Consider the following 15,562-nt stretch of genomic DNA (forward strand, 5'->3'; position numbering starts at 1 on the left):
TTTATATCTTTAAGTAATTTGCTTTGCCTTTTTTCTTACTTCTCATTGTTTCCTTCATATTAGCCGGTTCTTCTTGACAGCAGCAGCATTCTTGCAGATCGCATTCTCCTCATGGACACATTCTTTCAGATTTTGATTTATCATGGTGAGGTAAGATTCCACAGCATTTAAAGCTATGCAGGTAAAGTCTTTTACTTAAGGACTTTTTCCTCTATTTTATAGCTGGTGTTTCATCTGTGATAAACTTTGTTTTGTATGAAAAATGTATAAAATGTGATTCTTCCTACAAGTTTTTAGGTGTCAAGCTGTAATTGACCCACCTGTGGGTTACTTTTGTTATTTGTCCACACTTGACTGGACAAATGGATTTTGCACAAAGCATAGTGTTGTGAAAGTAAGATATGACATATACATAGATGTATTCACTTTTGGGTTTTGCCTGAAAACATGAGAGAGGAAAAGTCGGCCTTTGTCAGTGAGCACTCTTTCCTTTTCATTATTTTATATAATTATTATTATTATTACTTTTGAGTCAATTTCTCACTCTGTCACCTAGGCCTGAATGCAGTGGCACAATCATGGCTCACCACAGACTATACCTCCTGGCATCAGGCAGTCCTTTTGCCTCAGCCTCTTGAGTAGCTGAGACTACAGGCACACACCACCACACTGGCTAACTTTTTGATTTTTTTTGTAGAGACAGGTCTTGCTATGTTGCCGAGATTGGTCTTGAACTTCGGGTCTCAAGCGATCCTCCCACCTTGGCCTCCCAAAATGCTGGGATTACAGACATGAGCCACCACGCCTGGCTGTTATTAAAGTTTATATTTATATGTTTTGTTAGAATGTAACTCCATTGGTAATTACTTCATAATAGTAAGTCATTAATTTAGAAATTTCTAGGAGATCTCCTATAACAGAAATCCTCCTTACATATCATAAGCTTAGGTAGAGAGCTTTTAGCTAACATTAATTTGTTAAGCATAGTGTTTTAAAATATTTTTGGCTTATATATTATTTCATTTTAATTTTTTTCTATAATGATGTTGATACCATATCATTTTACTGTTTTTTTTTTTTTTTTGAGTTGGAGTCTCACTCCGTTACCCAGACTGGAGTGCAGTGACTGCTCCTGGCCACTACAGCCTCGACCTGCTGGGCTCCAGCGATCCTTCCACCTCAACCTTCCAAGTAGCTGGAACTACAGGCGGATGCTACCATGCCCGGCTGATTTTTTTGATTTATTGTAGAGATGAGGTCTCGCCAAGTTGCCCAAGCGGGTCTCAAACCCGCAGGCTCAGGCAATCCACTCACCTCGGCCTCCCAAAGTGCGGGATTATAGGCTGAGCCACCGAGCCCGGTTTCATTTTACATTTAAAGAAGAAATATCTTAATTTGTATCTATTTACTTAAGAATATTTTTATCTACTGAAATTCTCTAATGTATATAACTTTTAAAAAGTGAGATAAATGGAGTAATGTTCTATAATTTTCTTATTTATTTACTTTTGAGTTGGAGACTCACTGTGTCACCTAGGCTGGAGTGCAGTGCACACTCACAGCCACCCCAGCATCAACCTGCTGGGCTTCAGCGATCCTTCCACCTCAGCCTTCCAAGTAGCTGGAACTACAAGTGTGCGCTACCATGCCCGGCTATTTTTTTTTTTTATTGTAGAGACAGATCACGCCAAGTTGCCTGGGTTGGTTTTGAACCTGTGAACTGAGGCAGTCCGCTTGCCTCGGCCTCCCAAAGTGCTGGGATTACAGGCTGAGCCACTGAGCCCGTCCAATTTTCTTATTTTTGGAATATTGCTTTCTTTGAAATAAATCTTTTCTTAAGATTTTTGAATGGGGCTGGATGTGGTGGCTAACACACCTGTAATCTCAGCACTCTGGGAGACTGGGGTTAGAGGATTGCTTGAACCCAGGAGTTCGAGACCAGCCTGAGTAACATAGTGAGACCTAGTCTCTATTTAACAAATTTAAAAAATATTAAAAACAAAATAAGATTTTTGAGTGGGCAAGACATTTAACATAACTTCTTTAATTGTTTTCAAATTAGACAATAGCACAGTGGCGGAAGTCGGGATACCAAGACATGCCAGAATATGAAAATTTCCGTCACCTTCTACAAGCCCCAGTGGATGATGCACAGGAAATTCTTCACTCCAGATTTCCAATGCCGAGATATATCGACACTGAACATGGGGGCAGCCAGGTAAGTAGTATTCATTTGTTTGTTTGTTGATGAGTTTGCAGTGAGGTGTTCCTACTTGCCTTCTGACTTTAACTTACATGGATTGCTTCACAAGATAAACAGAAAGGGAAGGAAACAGGAGGGAAAAGTATTCAGTGCTTGCCTTTTGTGTTAGCTTTGATAACACAGTAGTATAATTATTGACAAGTTGCCTAAAGCTGGCAGTTTCCACCATCTTCTGCCTCCAGCCCAGGTTGTCTTAACAGGGTCAGGATGGCATTGTGGTGGTATACCAGCTTCAGGTAAGGAAGAAGATGTGAGCAGTTTGGAAAGTAGTTTAATGTATGTTTCTTTTTTATAATATATATTTTTTATTTTAAAGTTGTGGGGTACAGTTAAGGGTTAGGTATACAAATATTCATTGTGCAGGTACCCTTGTTGATGAGGTGTGCCCCCCTTTCCCCAGACAGATATTGACTACTGCTAATCCCACCTCCCTTCCCCTCCCTGTCCCCCGCCCCATAGTTTCCAGCCACTGTCAATCCTTTTTTTATGGTATTACCGTAGTTGTCCAAGGTCCACTTATGAGTGAGAACATGTGATGCTCAGATCTTTGTTTCTGTGAGAGATCACTCAGTATTATAAACTCTAATTCCATCCAGGTTGCTGCGAAATTCATGATTTTGTTCTTTTTTATGGCTGCGTTATATTCCTAATGTATGTTTCTTAAAGCTGGTTATTTACTAGTAAAGTCTATTAATATGAAGTTTGTGGTAACTTACCTTTTTTGGTTTTCTGCCCTTTGCCATTCCAGTTTTTTAGAAAATAAATTGTCATGTAATAGGAAGGCATTGTGGTATTGTGAAAGGTTTTGTGATTTTTGGATTATGAGGATTAAATACGATATATTTACATCCACACACAACTACTTTGATCCCTTTAGAAGGCAAAGTTAGTTTCCTTTAACATACATTTATAAAAAACTCTTCACTTCTGTCTTGTAATTCTTATCTGAATTATAAAAAATTAATCATAAATTGTTATAAATTTGTTTTACTTGCTTCTTGAAGGCAAGGGACATGATTTTTATTCTCTAGTGTCTAGCACAATATTGTAGAATAGGTCACAAATATCAGTAACTATTATTCAGAAACGATAGTAGTTATTATTTGACTTTTATCCTGTTTATATAGGAGCTATTGTTTGCAAAGTAGTTTGCATGCAGTATCTCATTTGTTCCTCATAAGAACACTATTGTTATCTCCATTTTACAGAAAATGAAACTGAGACCTAGGTTACTTATGGCCAAGAAACACAGTAAATGGTGGTGCTGGGATGTGAATCCTGGTGTTCTGACTTCAGAGCCAGAGCTCTTGACTGTTGTGTTTAACTATGATACTAAATTTCAAAAGATACGCCTTCCTGTGTTCTTCCAGTATGAATTTAAAATTTGACTGGTTCTTTCATTGTTGTCTCACCATGTGTCTCACCATTTTCCTCTTTTATTCTGGTTATTATTTGTATGATATTAAGCCATAGTGGATAGATGGAAAAAATGTTGGTTAAGATGTTTCTTGGAATCACCTGTGGCTTAACAAAGTTTGAGTTATTGTTTAAAGTAAAAGAATATAGATTTTCATGGTTTTTATTTTTATCAGTATTTGGGACTTATAACTTCTCATGATGTTTCAGACTATGTATTTAGTAATTTCACACTAACCTTGTCATAATTGTTACACGCATAATTTTTATATGCTGAGTTTTACACTTCATAATTTGTTGTTATGAATGTATGGTTTGGAGAGAAGAGGGTGCATTTATTATCTATAATGTATGGTGGCATATGCATTTTAAAGTTTAGTTAATATTTTAAAAAGTTAAGTTAGTAAAATTAATTTTACCAACACTTATTAAATAGAATTAATTTAGAAGATATATTATTCGATAATGACTAAATCTATTTTTGATGGATAATGTTATCTTCTTTTTGCTTTTAAGGCTCGTTTTCTCCTTTCAAAAGTCAACCCTTCACAGACACATAATAATATGTATGCCTGGGGACAGGTAAGTGTAAATAGCAGGTCTTGGAAACTATTTCTTTGTATATTTATAGTTATTGTGGTGAAAGCTACATATTTTCCTATGTATTTTTTGTGTTGGAAAAATCATGAAAAAATAAGAGCAGAAAACAGAATTAATATTTGGTGGCATCATAGAAAATAAAAGAAGTGATCTATCAAATAGACAGAGTCCCTTCATATTTCAAGTATGCACCATACCCTTGAGACAAAAAGCAATAAAGCATATTAGATAGGAAGTGATGAATCAAGCTTAATGCTAGGCTGTGAATCACAAAAGGCCACGATAAGCCAAGGGAGGCCAGAAATTGTAGTTGGGCAGGAGGAGCAGGAAGCTTCAAGTCATTATTGATATATTTTAATTGGGTAGAAGTCTTTCTGGGCATGGTGTGTATGCTTGTAATTCCAACTACTTGGGAGGCTGAAGTGGTAGGATCACTTGAGGCAAGGGATTTGAGACCAGCCAGGACAACATAGGGAGACCCTGCCTGTACAAAAAAAGGAAAAAAAGTTCAACATCTTGATGTAACATAATAGCATTTATTGAGTGTCCAATATGTGCAGGACTCTGTATTGGCACTTGAGGGTATACATTTAAGTATCCCTGCCTTTGAAGAGCTGTAGTGTAGTATTAGAGGGAAGATTCATAGCTGAGTAAAATACAAGGCAGAATAGGGATCTGTGCCTTTAGAAAGATATGTAAGGTATTACCAGAGTTAGAATTAGAAGAGGAAATGGGAAGAGGTCACATGGTGGCAGGATGAGAAGGGAGTATGATCAAAAAAGAGCTCAGAAAAAAGGGATGTTTCATTTAAAGAGTGGTTATTATTTTAGTAAGTGGAAATTGCATGCACAAGGAAGGGAATTCTAGGTAGAACATATAGTATGAGCTAAGATAATAGACTACATGTAGAGCTGACTGGTAGAATGTAAAAGAGGAAATGTATTGTGCAGCCAAACTGTAGAGGATCTTGGATGTCAGGTTGAGGACTGAGAAGCTGAGTATTTGGTAAGTAATAGTCATTGAAGGCTTTTGGACAAAGGAACAAATTTGAGTCTTTGATAGTATAGTTGAATCTTAAGATTAAGTGGAAGCAGTCCATGGGTGAGTTAAAACAATATTTATTGAAGTAATTTACCAAGTGAGGGGGAATGAAGACAAAATAGTAAAAATAATAGATTTGGGAGATATTCCAAAATTCTGATTAGAAGTTACAGGAGAGTATATTACTCCAGGGCATGACAGCTATGCACAAAACCTGAATTCTTAATGGATTCTGAGAGTAGAGGGAGAAAATAGCTCTAAACATACTTGGGATGATTTATGAAATTGAATATAGACAATTTATCAGATAACTGGTACAATATTATTCAATTTCTTGATTGTGGTAATGGTGTTGTGGTTTCAGGGATAAAATGTCATGATGTCTTCAACTTGCAGAGGTTATTTAACAAAAAAAAAAGAAAAGTATGTAGAAACATAAAGCAAATGTGGCAAAATGTTAAGTCAGTGAATTTAGTATACAGTATGTGAATGTTTGTTGTACCTCTCAACTTTTATGTAGACTTGAATGTTAAAAAAGAAATAGTTGTGGGGAAACATGATAATTTGGGATTTTGAGACTGAGAATATGTGTCAGTAAGTTGGAGGGCAGAGAAATTATTTGTCTTTAGATGCATTGAGTTTGAGATACTACCTGAAAAGCTTTATTGAGCCACAGTGGAATGGCCTTATTGATTATGGCCGTGTTGTGTAGCCTGTTGGAAATTTGGATTTGGTGGTCAGGGCAAGGATTTGAAAGTTGTCTTTAGAAAGGTGATACTTAAATTCATCACAGTAAATGCTTGTCTGATGAGAGAGCAGAGAGGCAAAGGAGGGATGAGACAAAACCTTCAGGGAGTACAAGTAGTAGAAGTGTTTAATAAATAATCAGAGAGATAGAAGGAGAATGAAAATAATACTGTCATAAAAGGTGACTTTATAGAAGAAAGAAGGGGATAACAACACATGGTGCAGACAGTTGGAGGAAGATACAGACTGAGAAAAGGTGCTTATTAGATTTGATGACTAGGAGGTCATTTGTGATCTTTTGTAAGCAGTTTTAACATAGTGGCTGAATAAGAAGATAGATTATAAGGAATTAGTAGGTGGTAAAGAAGTGGAGGTGGAGGTCTTAAGTATAAATTATTCTTTTGCAAATTTAGCCTGAGGATAAATAGAATAGGCAGAAGATTGTTATTAGGGTAAAGGCACAGAGCTTACAGACTAAAGTGTAAGGAGCCAATATAGGAAAGACACAAAAGAACGGATGTTTAAGAGCCTCAGAAGGAGACAGTGTGATCATAAACACTGTATGAGGTTAAGCATACAGTGTTAAGCATTGGTAGGGAAGCCAGACATTTTCTGCAAAAGCAAAAGGTGAGAAGAAGGGTGAAGACAGAGAACGATTTTGAGGTGGAGTAAAAACTCACATTGGATAATTGCCTGTTTCTTTTCAGTAATAGGAGATTATTTTAAGAGTGAGAATGCTGGGAATAAAAAAAAATAGAAAAGATTAAAAACAGCTATATAAGGAATATGAGAAACCAACAGAGGATGAATAAAAGACTTTTATAGCAGTAGTGAGGATCCATTTTATATACTAAAAATTTCTAGAAAATGCTTGCTTGATGTTCTTTAACCATGCTTTGTAGTTCAGCATGATCAAAGCTGACAGACTTTGGCGGTAACTTAGGACTAGAGATGAAAAAGATAGCACATTAGAATAGGGACAGAGGCCGGGCTCGGTGGCTCAGCCTGTAATTCTAACACTTTGGGATGCTGAGGCAAGTGGATTGCCTGAGCCACTGGGTTCAAGACCAGCCTGGGCAAGTTAGTGAGACCTTGTCTCTACAATAAATAAAAAATTAGCCGGGCGTGGTAGTGCACATCTGTAGTTCCAGCTGCTTGGAAGACTGAGGTGGAAGGATCACCAGAGCCCAGCAGGTTGATGCTGGGGTGGCTGTGAGCCTGCCACTGCACTCTAGCCTGGGCGATAGAGTGAGACTCAAACTCAGAAATAAAAAATTAAAAAAGGATAGGGATAGAATAATTTAGAGCAAAATGTTAATTGACTAATTAATTATGGGGTCCAGATTGGGTAGAAGATAAATGAAGCAATAACTAGAATTCATGCTCCTTCCCTTTGAGTATAGACATGTCTCACAATTTTGTCCTGATTTCTCTACATTCACTTTTTCTCTGGGTGATTACATCCGCTCTTATGGTTTCAGTTTTCATCTGAAGGCTAACTTGCAAATCTCCCATCTTTTGTTTGGTTTCATGTTGTGCTATAGACTTGAATTTCTTTAACTGTCTGCTACATATCACTTGAATTCCTGTCAACATTTCACATGCAGAATGCCCCGACTTGACCTCTTTTTACGCTACCTTGTTCTTTCTGATTTTCTATTTTTACATAGGGCCTTAACTATTTTCTCAATACCCAAGGCTTAGAATGTTAGTCATTTACAATTTCTCCTTTCTGCCTTAATTTCTCACACATATTTTGCCCTTTTCCCCCTACTCTACTCTCCTTTCCATGTCACTAATGGAAGTCAGGTCCTTGTTACTTTTCACACGGACTGTTGGCATTACTTGCTAATTGGTCTTAGTGCTTCAGCCTTTCTTTCTATTTTGACAGTGGCCAGAATGGTCTCCCTGATGCAGTATCCTAAATGTCAGCTCTGAAATCGTCCATAACCCCTTATTGAATTACATATAAACACTTTATATTGCAATTGAGGGGCCTTTCTTGGCCCATTGCCTTTTTCTACTTTTGCTTGCTTCCTTTATCTCAACTAGACTTCTCACTCTACTCTGAATACACTGAGCATGTTCCCATTTCTGTCTTTGTCCTATCGCCACTTAGACCGATCCTAACCATTCCTCAAGGTTTAGTTCAGAGTTCACTGACTGCGTGAAATTCTGTCTTAGTCTGTTTCTTGTTACTTATAACAGAATACTTGAAACTAGGTTACTTATAAAGAAAAGAATTTTATTTCTTACAGTTATGGAGACTGAGAAGTCCAAGTCAAGGGGCCACATCTAGTGAGGGCTTTATTACTGGTGGGGACTCTGCAGAGTCCCAAGGTGGCATAGGGCATTTTTTTTTTTGAGTTGGAGTCTCACTCCTTCGCCCAGGCTGGAGTGCAGTGGCATGCATGCTCACGGCCACTGCAACATCAACCTTATGGGCTCCAGCGATCCTTCCACCTCAGCCTTCCGAGTAGCCTGGAACTACCATGCCCAGCTATTTTTTATTTTTTGTAGAGATGAGGTCTCACCCAGTAGCCCAGCTGGTTTCGAACTGGCAGGCTCAGGTAATCCACTTGCCTTGGCTTCCCAAGGTGCTGGGATTACAGGTTGAGCCCCCGAGCCCGGCCAGCACAGGGCATTATATGGTGAGTGGGCTGAGTGTGCTAGTTTAGGTCTCTCTACTTCTTATAAAGCCCCCAGTACTACTGCTACTGGAATAACCCATTCATCCATGAATCCTTAAATTTTCATGACCCACATCCCTTAAAGACCCACCTCTATGCTACCACACTGGGGATAAGTTTCAACATGAGTTTTGGAGGTGACATATACACAAACCATTACACTTTCCTATGATTGCTTGACTGGATTTGTGTAATATCCCTGCTATGTCCTCCTTTTTTTCCTATCCATTTCCTATGGTACTTATTTTTCCTGTTAGATTATACATTACTTGAGGTCAATAACTCATTTTTATTTTTGCCTTACCATAGTACTTAAATATAGTGTACATAAAATATAATAGTTCTGAACAGAAGAGAGCAGAGATTAGAGTGTGGGAAATCTGTGGAGATGATTGGGAATTAAAGAGATTTTGTGGTATAGGTGAATAAATTGAATTACAGGTCTAAAAGTTCTGAAAATGGGGGAGGTTTTATAGGACATAAAGGAATTTAATCTTGGAAGTGTGGAAGGCAGGTAGTTGAAAATAAAGACTTAACTTCTGTTTATTGTCACTTCCTTGTCTACAGAGCTTAATAATAATAGATGCTTGGTTTGACAGCAATACTCAGTAATATTAACTATTAGTTTTCATTGTTATCAGTGGGAAAAAAAAAAACCTCTCCCTAAAACTATTTAACATGGAAAATAAAACCTGTTTTAAAATTTGAAGTTGAATTGTTACAGCCTGGAAGTAGGGCTATTAGAGGTATAAACAAGAGCCCTAAGTCTTTTTTAGCTTATGGTTTTTTATGAGAAATTATGTCAATTAAAAAAAATCATAGTCATGACTAATAAATTGAATGTGTACTATATTTAGTCACTGCTTTAAGATTTTTATGTACTCTTATTTAATTGTTAAAAAAGCTTCTATAAGGTTGATACTATTAACTCTTTTTCAGAAAAGGAAATTGAGGCTTATGTTAAGTATCTTACCCAAGATCACATAGCTAAACAATGGGAGGCCTGCCTGACTCCCAACTCTGAATTTTTAATCTTCAAGCTAATGTGATGGTCGCAATTTAGGGAATTAACTTAGTAACCAAGCATTGGACTAAAAATTGGAATCTCATATCTTAGGTGTGTTTTTATCACTTAGTACCCAGTGATAAAATAAGTATTTTGCATGAATGGCCTGAAGAGGGCACCCCTGCAGTGCTGTTTCTGTGACAGCGCTGGGGACGTCTGTTACTGTAGTGCTATGATTCTTATGCTAAGTAACATAAAGCTTGTACCTTTCTGCCTAATCCTAGATATATTTTAAATAGAAACAGGGCCACTTTGAAAGATTGAGATCAACCAACTACTTGTTTTTTGATGACACTGAATTAAACAGTTAGTATTTATAATTTCAAATAAGAGCTCTGCAGTACATAAATTTAAAAATCCATATATTTTGTCTTGACTAGGATAAATGGATCTTGGATTGGGTGAATTGAGGTGGAAAACATGTAGAATGAAAAAAATCAGGTATAGTTACAGGAAGAAAAAAGTAAGAGCTACCAGGTTATTGTTGGTTTAGGTCACATTTTTGAGACCTGTGCTTCTCTGTGTTAACTATGAATGGAGAATCAAGAAAAATATTTCATTGTTTCAATAGATTTTTTTAAAAGAAGGAATAATAAAAATAGCTAAAACATACTGTATGCCTACTGTGTGTACTAGGTATTTTTCTATTTACTTTATAGAATTTAACTCATTTAATCATTACAGCAACTGTGTAAGATAGGAATTGAGTTATCCTTGCTTTACAGATGAGGAAACTAAGTTACAGGCTAAGTAACTTCTTCAAAGTCACATAGGTAGTAAGTGACAGAGCCAGAATTTGAGCGTAGTCATTCTGGCTCTGGACTCTGTGCCCTTAATTCCAGTACTGTTGCCTCCTGTCATTATCAAGTTTTTCAAGGTCTTATGAATGTGAACATATGAAAAATTGAGGTTTCTTTTTTATTGTTTTAGAAGGCAGGATTTATTAAGAGGACAGAAAAGCTCCCACAGTGGGAGCGGACCTGAGGGGGTTATCTGATGTTTCTTTATTCAGGAGAGATTATGGCATGTCTGTGGCTTTGCCAGACTAGAAGCACAGGAACTACAAATTCTCATTCCCATTTCCTACTAACTTGCTGATCTCCTTTGAAAATTACTTAATCTCTCTGTTTTAGGCTTTTTATATTTATTAATAAATAAGAACTTGAGTATCAGAAGAAGAATTAAAATTCAGATATAAAATCTTCTAGAAATACTTTCTCTTGATTTGAGATAACATATGGAAAAATGTTCACTTTTTTAGATTAAGCTGAACAATAATGAGAGCAGGAAGAACAAATTTGTTTCATTTGCCACAGTATTATAACTGATTTTTGAATTCTGAAGTCTTTTTAACTTAATTATGTTTAAGAGTAAAAATAGAGTTTACCTTGTACACATATGTAACTCATTTGTTTATTGCAGACAGATCCAAAGTGGCACTGAATGTCTTGTTGACCGTTTACAGTAAAATTTCATTGTTGATGGATTGAATTACCAATGTCATTCTGCCAACACAGTTTTTATTAAAATTGATATTAGGAGTTTTACTCTTATTAATTACTTAAAACCCACAGAAGTCAATTAAAATGACTTGAAAACTTGATAAACATAGTTTATTTTAAAAATATTAAGAGTTCCATCTTTCCAGCTGGCATTTCTATATGCCAGGGATAAGTAATCTGGAGGTCAGGCTGTTTTTTTATTTGTTTTTTGGTTTTTTTTTTTGAGTTGGAGTCTCACTCTGTCGCCCAGACTGGAGTGCAGTGGCCGCTCCCGGCCACCACAGCCTCGACCTGCTGGACTCCGGCGATCCTTCCGCTTCAGCCTTCCAAGTAGCCGGAATTACAGGCATGCGCTACCACGCCCGGCTGATTTTTTGATTTATTGTAGAGATGAGGTCTTGCTGCCCAGGTGGGTATTGAACCCGTGGGCTTAGGCAATCCACTCACCTCAGCCTCCCAAAGGTGCGGGATTATAGGCTGAGCCACTGAGCCCGGCTCAGGCTGTTTTTTAAAGCCCGACCCTCTAATTACATTGTTGCTCCTTCTGGTGACCAGCTCCCATCTTCAGTCATCTCCTCTCTTAGAATAAGCTCAGTTATAATACCATCAGCCCATGAATAACACTTCTATTACTCCGGGAAGTCTTCCTCCCAGGAACCGGGAACAAAAGCCAATTCGATTCTCCTCCATTTAATAGAGGTATAGGCATTTTTCTGCTTCCAGTGATTTCCTTGTTTATTTTCTTTTTTGAGTTGGAGCCTCACTCTGTCGCCCAGACTGGAGTGCAGTGGCCGCTCCCGGCCACCGCAGCCTCAACCTGCTGGGCTCCGGCGATCCTTCCGCCTCAGCCTTCCGAGTAGCCGGAATTACAGGCATGTGCTACCATGCCCGGCTGATTTTTTGATTTATTGTGGAGATGTGGTCTCGCTGCCCAGGTGGGTCTCGAACCCACGGGCTCAGGCAATCCACTCACCTCAGCCTCCCAAAGGCGCGGGATTACAGGCTGAGCCACCGAGCTTGGCTCCTTGTTTATTTTCAACATCACTTTGTACATTCCAAGGCATCACCTTTTGTTTTAATCATAACAGATACCTTTCTTTTCCTCTAGGAGTCTGGAGCACCTATTCTCACAGATGATGTTAGTTTACAAGTGTTTATGGATCACTTGAAGAAACTTGCTGTGTCAAGTGCTGCTTGAAGTGCTAAACACGTTAAGGACACTTCAGAAGAGGAAATAATATTCCCATTTCATTTTCTTTTCCTTTTTCAGTGTATCTGTAGAAACCTACAGAGAAATCTCTAAACTTTTGCTATTAGTATGATTTGAGATAACATATGGAAAAATGTTCACTTTTTTAGATTAAGCTGAACAATAATGAGAGCAGGAAGAACAAATTTGTTTCGTTTGCCACAGTATTATAACTGATTTTTGAATTCTGAAGTCTTTATAACTTAATTATGTTTAAGAGTAAAAATAGAGTTTGCCTTGTACACATATGTAACTCATTTGTATATTGCAGACAGATCCAAAGTGGCACTGAATGTCCTTGTTGACCTTTTACAAACTTGTTTTTTAATTTTAGCCAGGAAAAAAAAAAAACAGTAATGATAAATGTGAACATTTTTGCTTATTCATTGAATATTTTTCTGTGATTTTCAGCACTTGTGTATTTGCTTTCTCTGTACTTAATTCTTTTAAGGCAGATTTATTTTTATGATGGTTTGTTTATGAATTATTTGACTTTATAATGGAAATTTTCATGACAATAACTTAATATTTTTGGTTATTTGGAAAAATAGTTTAGAGATAAAGTTTCTTTTGGGGTAACAATCCAACAACTGGCAATAAATGTAAAATTTCCACAAAGTACCCCATCTTATATGACTAAACACATTAATTTTCTTAAAAGGGAGATAGAAAACCAATCATTCTTTCAGAGTGCATTTTAGCAAGCTTTTTTGCAGTAAAATGACTGTTTGCAACTACTAAACCAAATTTGGTTTTCACTGCATGGTTTTGTTGTTTCCCTTTGTTTGTCTGAGGTAAATTTTGCATTTTATTCTTCAGTATTTTAACACTATTTTGGAAGTTTACACATTACCTTTGGTTTCTGCTTCCTTTTTGTTAAATTTATTAAGTTGTGGTTCTTACTGAGACAGTATTATATAATGTTTGTTTAATTATATCGTGGTGATGCTCAGTTATTTTGATTTATTCATTAGTATCATTCACTTTTACCTTTAAAGTTTACTTGTAGCAAATATGTTTACATTGATAAAGCCAGATATGTTTTGACAATGAAATTTACATATCAAGTACTGCAAATGTAAGGTGGTGCTGTGATACATGCTTAGAAGGACAGTTTTGATGATTGTACTTGCATGAACACAATCATAAAGATGGTAAAACAAACTTAAGAAAAATTGTTTATATATTATATTCATTTAGCTTAAATAAATTGCTTTGTTCTATTTTATTTGGATTGAACCATACTAGGCATAAATGTCAATAAAATATACTTTTCTCTGTTCTTATGGCTATTTTGAAATCTAGCAAAGCTTGAAAAGCCTAATGTAAAATTAGAGTATTTGAAATTTTAGTGGATTTTAAAACTACTCATTTTAAAAATTACAGCTTTATTGAGATACAATTCACATACCATATAATTTATACACTTAAAGTGTACAATTCAGTGGTTTTTGGTATTTTCATGGCATTGTGTCACCATAACCACAATCAATAGAACATTTTTATCACTCCAAAATAGTTATTCATTTTTACTGCAAGGCTAGTGTGTTTTGGAGTTCACTTGTTTTGAATTGAGGAAGGACCCTGTGATTATGATACTTGTTTAATCTGCTAGACCTCCTAAGTCACATCCTTTCAGAATGCTGTTGTAGCTGAGTGCAGTGATTCACGTCTGTAATCCCAGCATTTTGGGAGGCTGAGGTGGGAAGGTTGTTTGAGCCCAGAAGTTTGAGACCAACCTGGGCAACATAGCGAAGCCTCATATCTACAAAAGATAAAAAAATTAGCCGGACATTGTAGTCCCAGCTACTCGGGATGCTGAGGTAGAAGGATTTCCTAAGCCCAGGAGGTCAAAGCTGCCATGAGCTGTGATTGTTGTGATCATGCCCCTATACTCCAGCTTGGGCAACAAGAGTGAGACCTCACCTCAAAAAACAAACAATAACAACAGAATGATGTTGGGCTGTTCTTATGTTGGGTGATAAGAGGTTAGTTTCGCATAAACTGTCCTCTACTTCTGAATCAATTACAGCTGAAGGTGCTAAAGTACCTCTGCATTTAAGGGATAAGGATGAATGAATACATCGTACCCTTTTAGCTTACCATTTAAAGAAAATCACTGGATCGTTTTTGTGTATAACTTAGCAATTTCTATATTATTGGCTATTTAAATAGAATGTTGAAAGAGTGTTTAGCTTTTTTCTTAGTCCATTTGGGCTGCCAGAACAAAATATGTTAGACTGGGTCATTTATAAACAGAAGTTTTTTTCTCACAGTTCTGGAGGCTGGGAAGTCCAAGATCAGAGTGCCAGTAGGGTTGATATCTGGTGATGGCCCTTTGCTTCACAGATGGCACTTTCTGTGTGGTGGACAGGAAGGAGGTGAGCGAGTTCTCTCAGACCCCATTTGTACAGGCACTAACCCCATTCATGGAGGCAGAGCCCTTATGCTCTAACCACCTCCTAAAGGCCCCACCTCTTAAGTACCACACTGGAGGTTAGGTTTCAACATGGGAGTTTTGGGGCACTCACACATTTCGACTATAGCACCCCTTTAAAGAATTTAGAATGGGTGAAGAATATTTGCTAACTTATTAGCAGCACAGAGAGGCTTGGGTATATGACCCAGAACTATTTTGGAATTCTATTTGAACCTACTACCTCTAATGGCATAATCTCTAAAAAGGACCTTAGACCTCTTCCACGTACACTTATGTTTTGGTGTAACAGGATTAATTTATTCTTTTATTGGCTGCTTCTAAGCCCGAGCTGACATTTCCCTAATTAGGTCCCCACTTATTTGACTTCTCTCTCATATTCCCTAATTCTGACACTGCACTGCATCTAACGAATATACTTAGTTATCCAGTTCAGGCCGGAAACCAAGGAATCTCTTTTTTGTTTTTAAATGGGGGTCTCCGTCTCCCAGACTGGAGTGCAGTGGCACTCTCACGGCTCACCACAGCCTTAACCTCCTGGGGGCAGGCAA

General features: G+C 37.2%; 1 protein-coding gene across 3 annotated transcripts in view; it reads left to right on the forward strand.

Annotated features, from left to right (window-relative positions):
• The window catches only part of SEC23A (Sec23 homolog A, coat complex II component), a 65,158-nt gene extending 51,302 nt beyond the window's left edge, over positions 1–13,856 (forward strand). For all 3 annotated transcript variants that reach the window (XM_008063517.1, XM_021715233.1, XM_021715234.1), the window contains 4 exons: positions 64–150; positions 2,063–2,218; positions 4,196–4,261; positions 12,434–13,856. In XM_008063517.1, the coding sequence (XP_008061708.1) occupies positions 64–150; positions 2,063–2,218; positions 4,196–4,261; positions 12,434–12,523 (399 nt within the window). In that variant the 3' untranslated portion in view covers positions 12,524–13,856. The remainder of the gene's footprint in view (positions 1–63; positions 151–2,062; positions 2,219–4,195; positions 4,262–12,433) is intronic.
• Positions 13,857–15,562: the final 1,706 nt, after the last annotated feature.

Source organism: Carlito syrichta, unplaced genomic scaffold (genome assembly GCF_000164805.1).
Source record: "Carlito syrichta isolate Samal-C Ts95f unplaced genomic scaffold, Tarsius_syrichta-2.0.1 Scaffold306891, whole genome shotgun sequence".
NCBI lineage: Eukaryota > Metazoa > Chordata > Mammalia > Primates > Tarsiidae > Carlito > Carlito syrichta.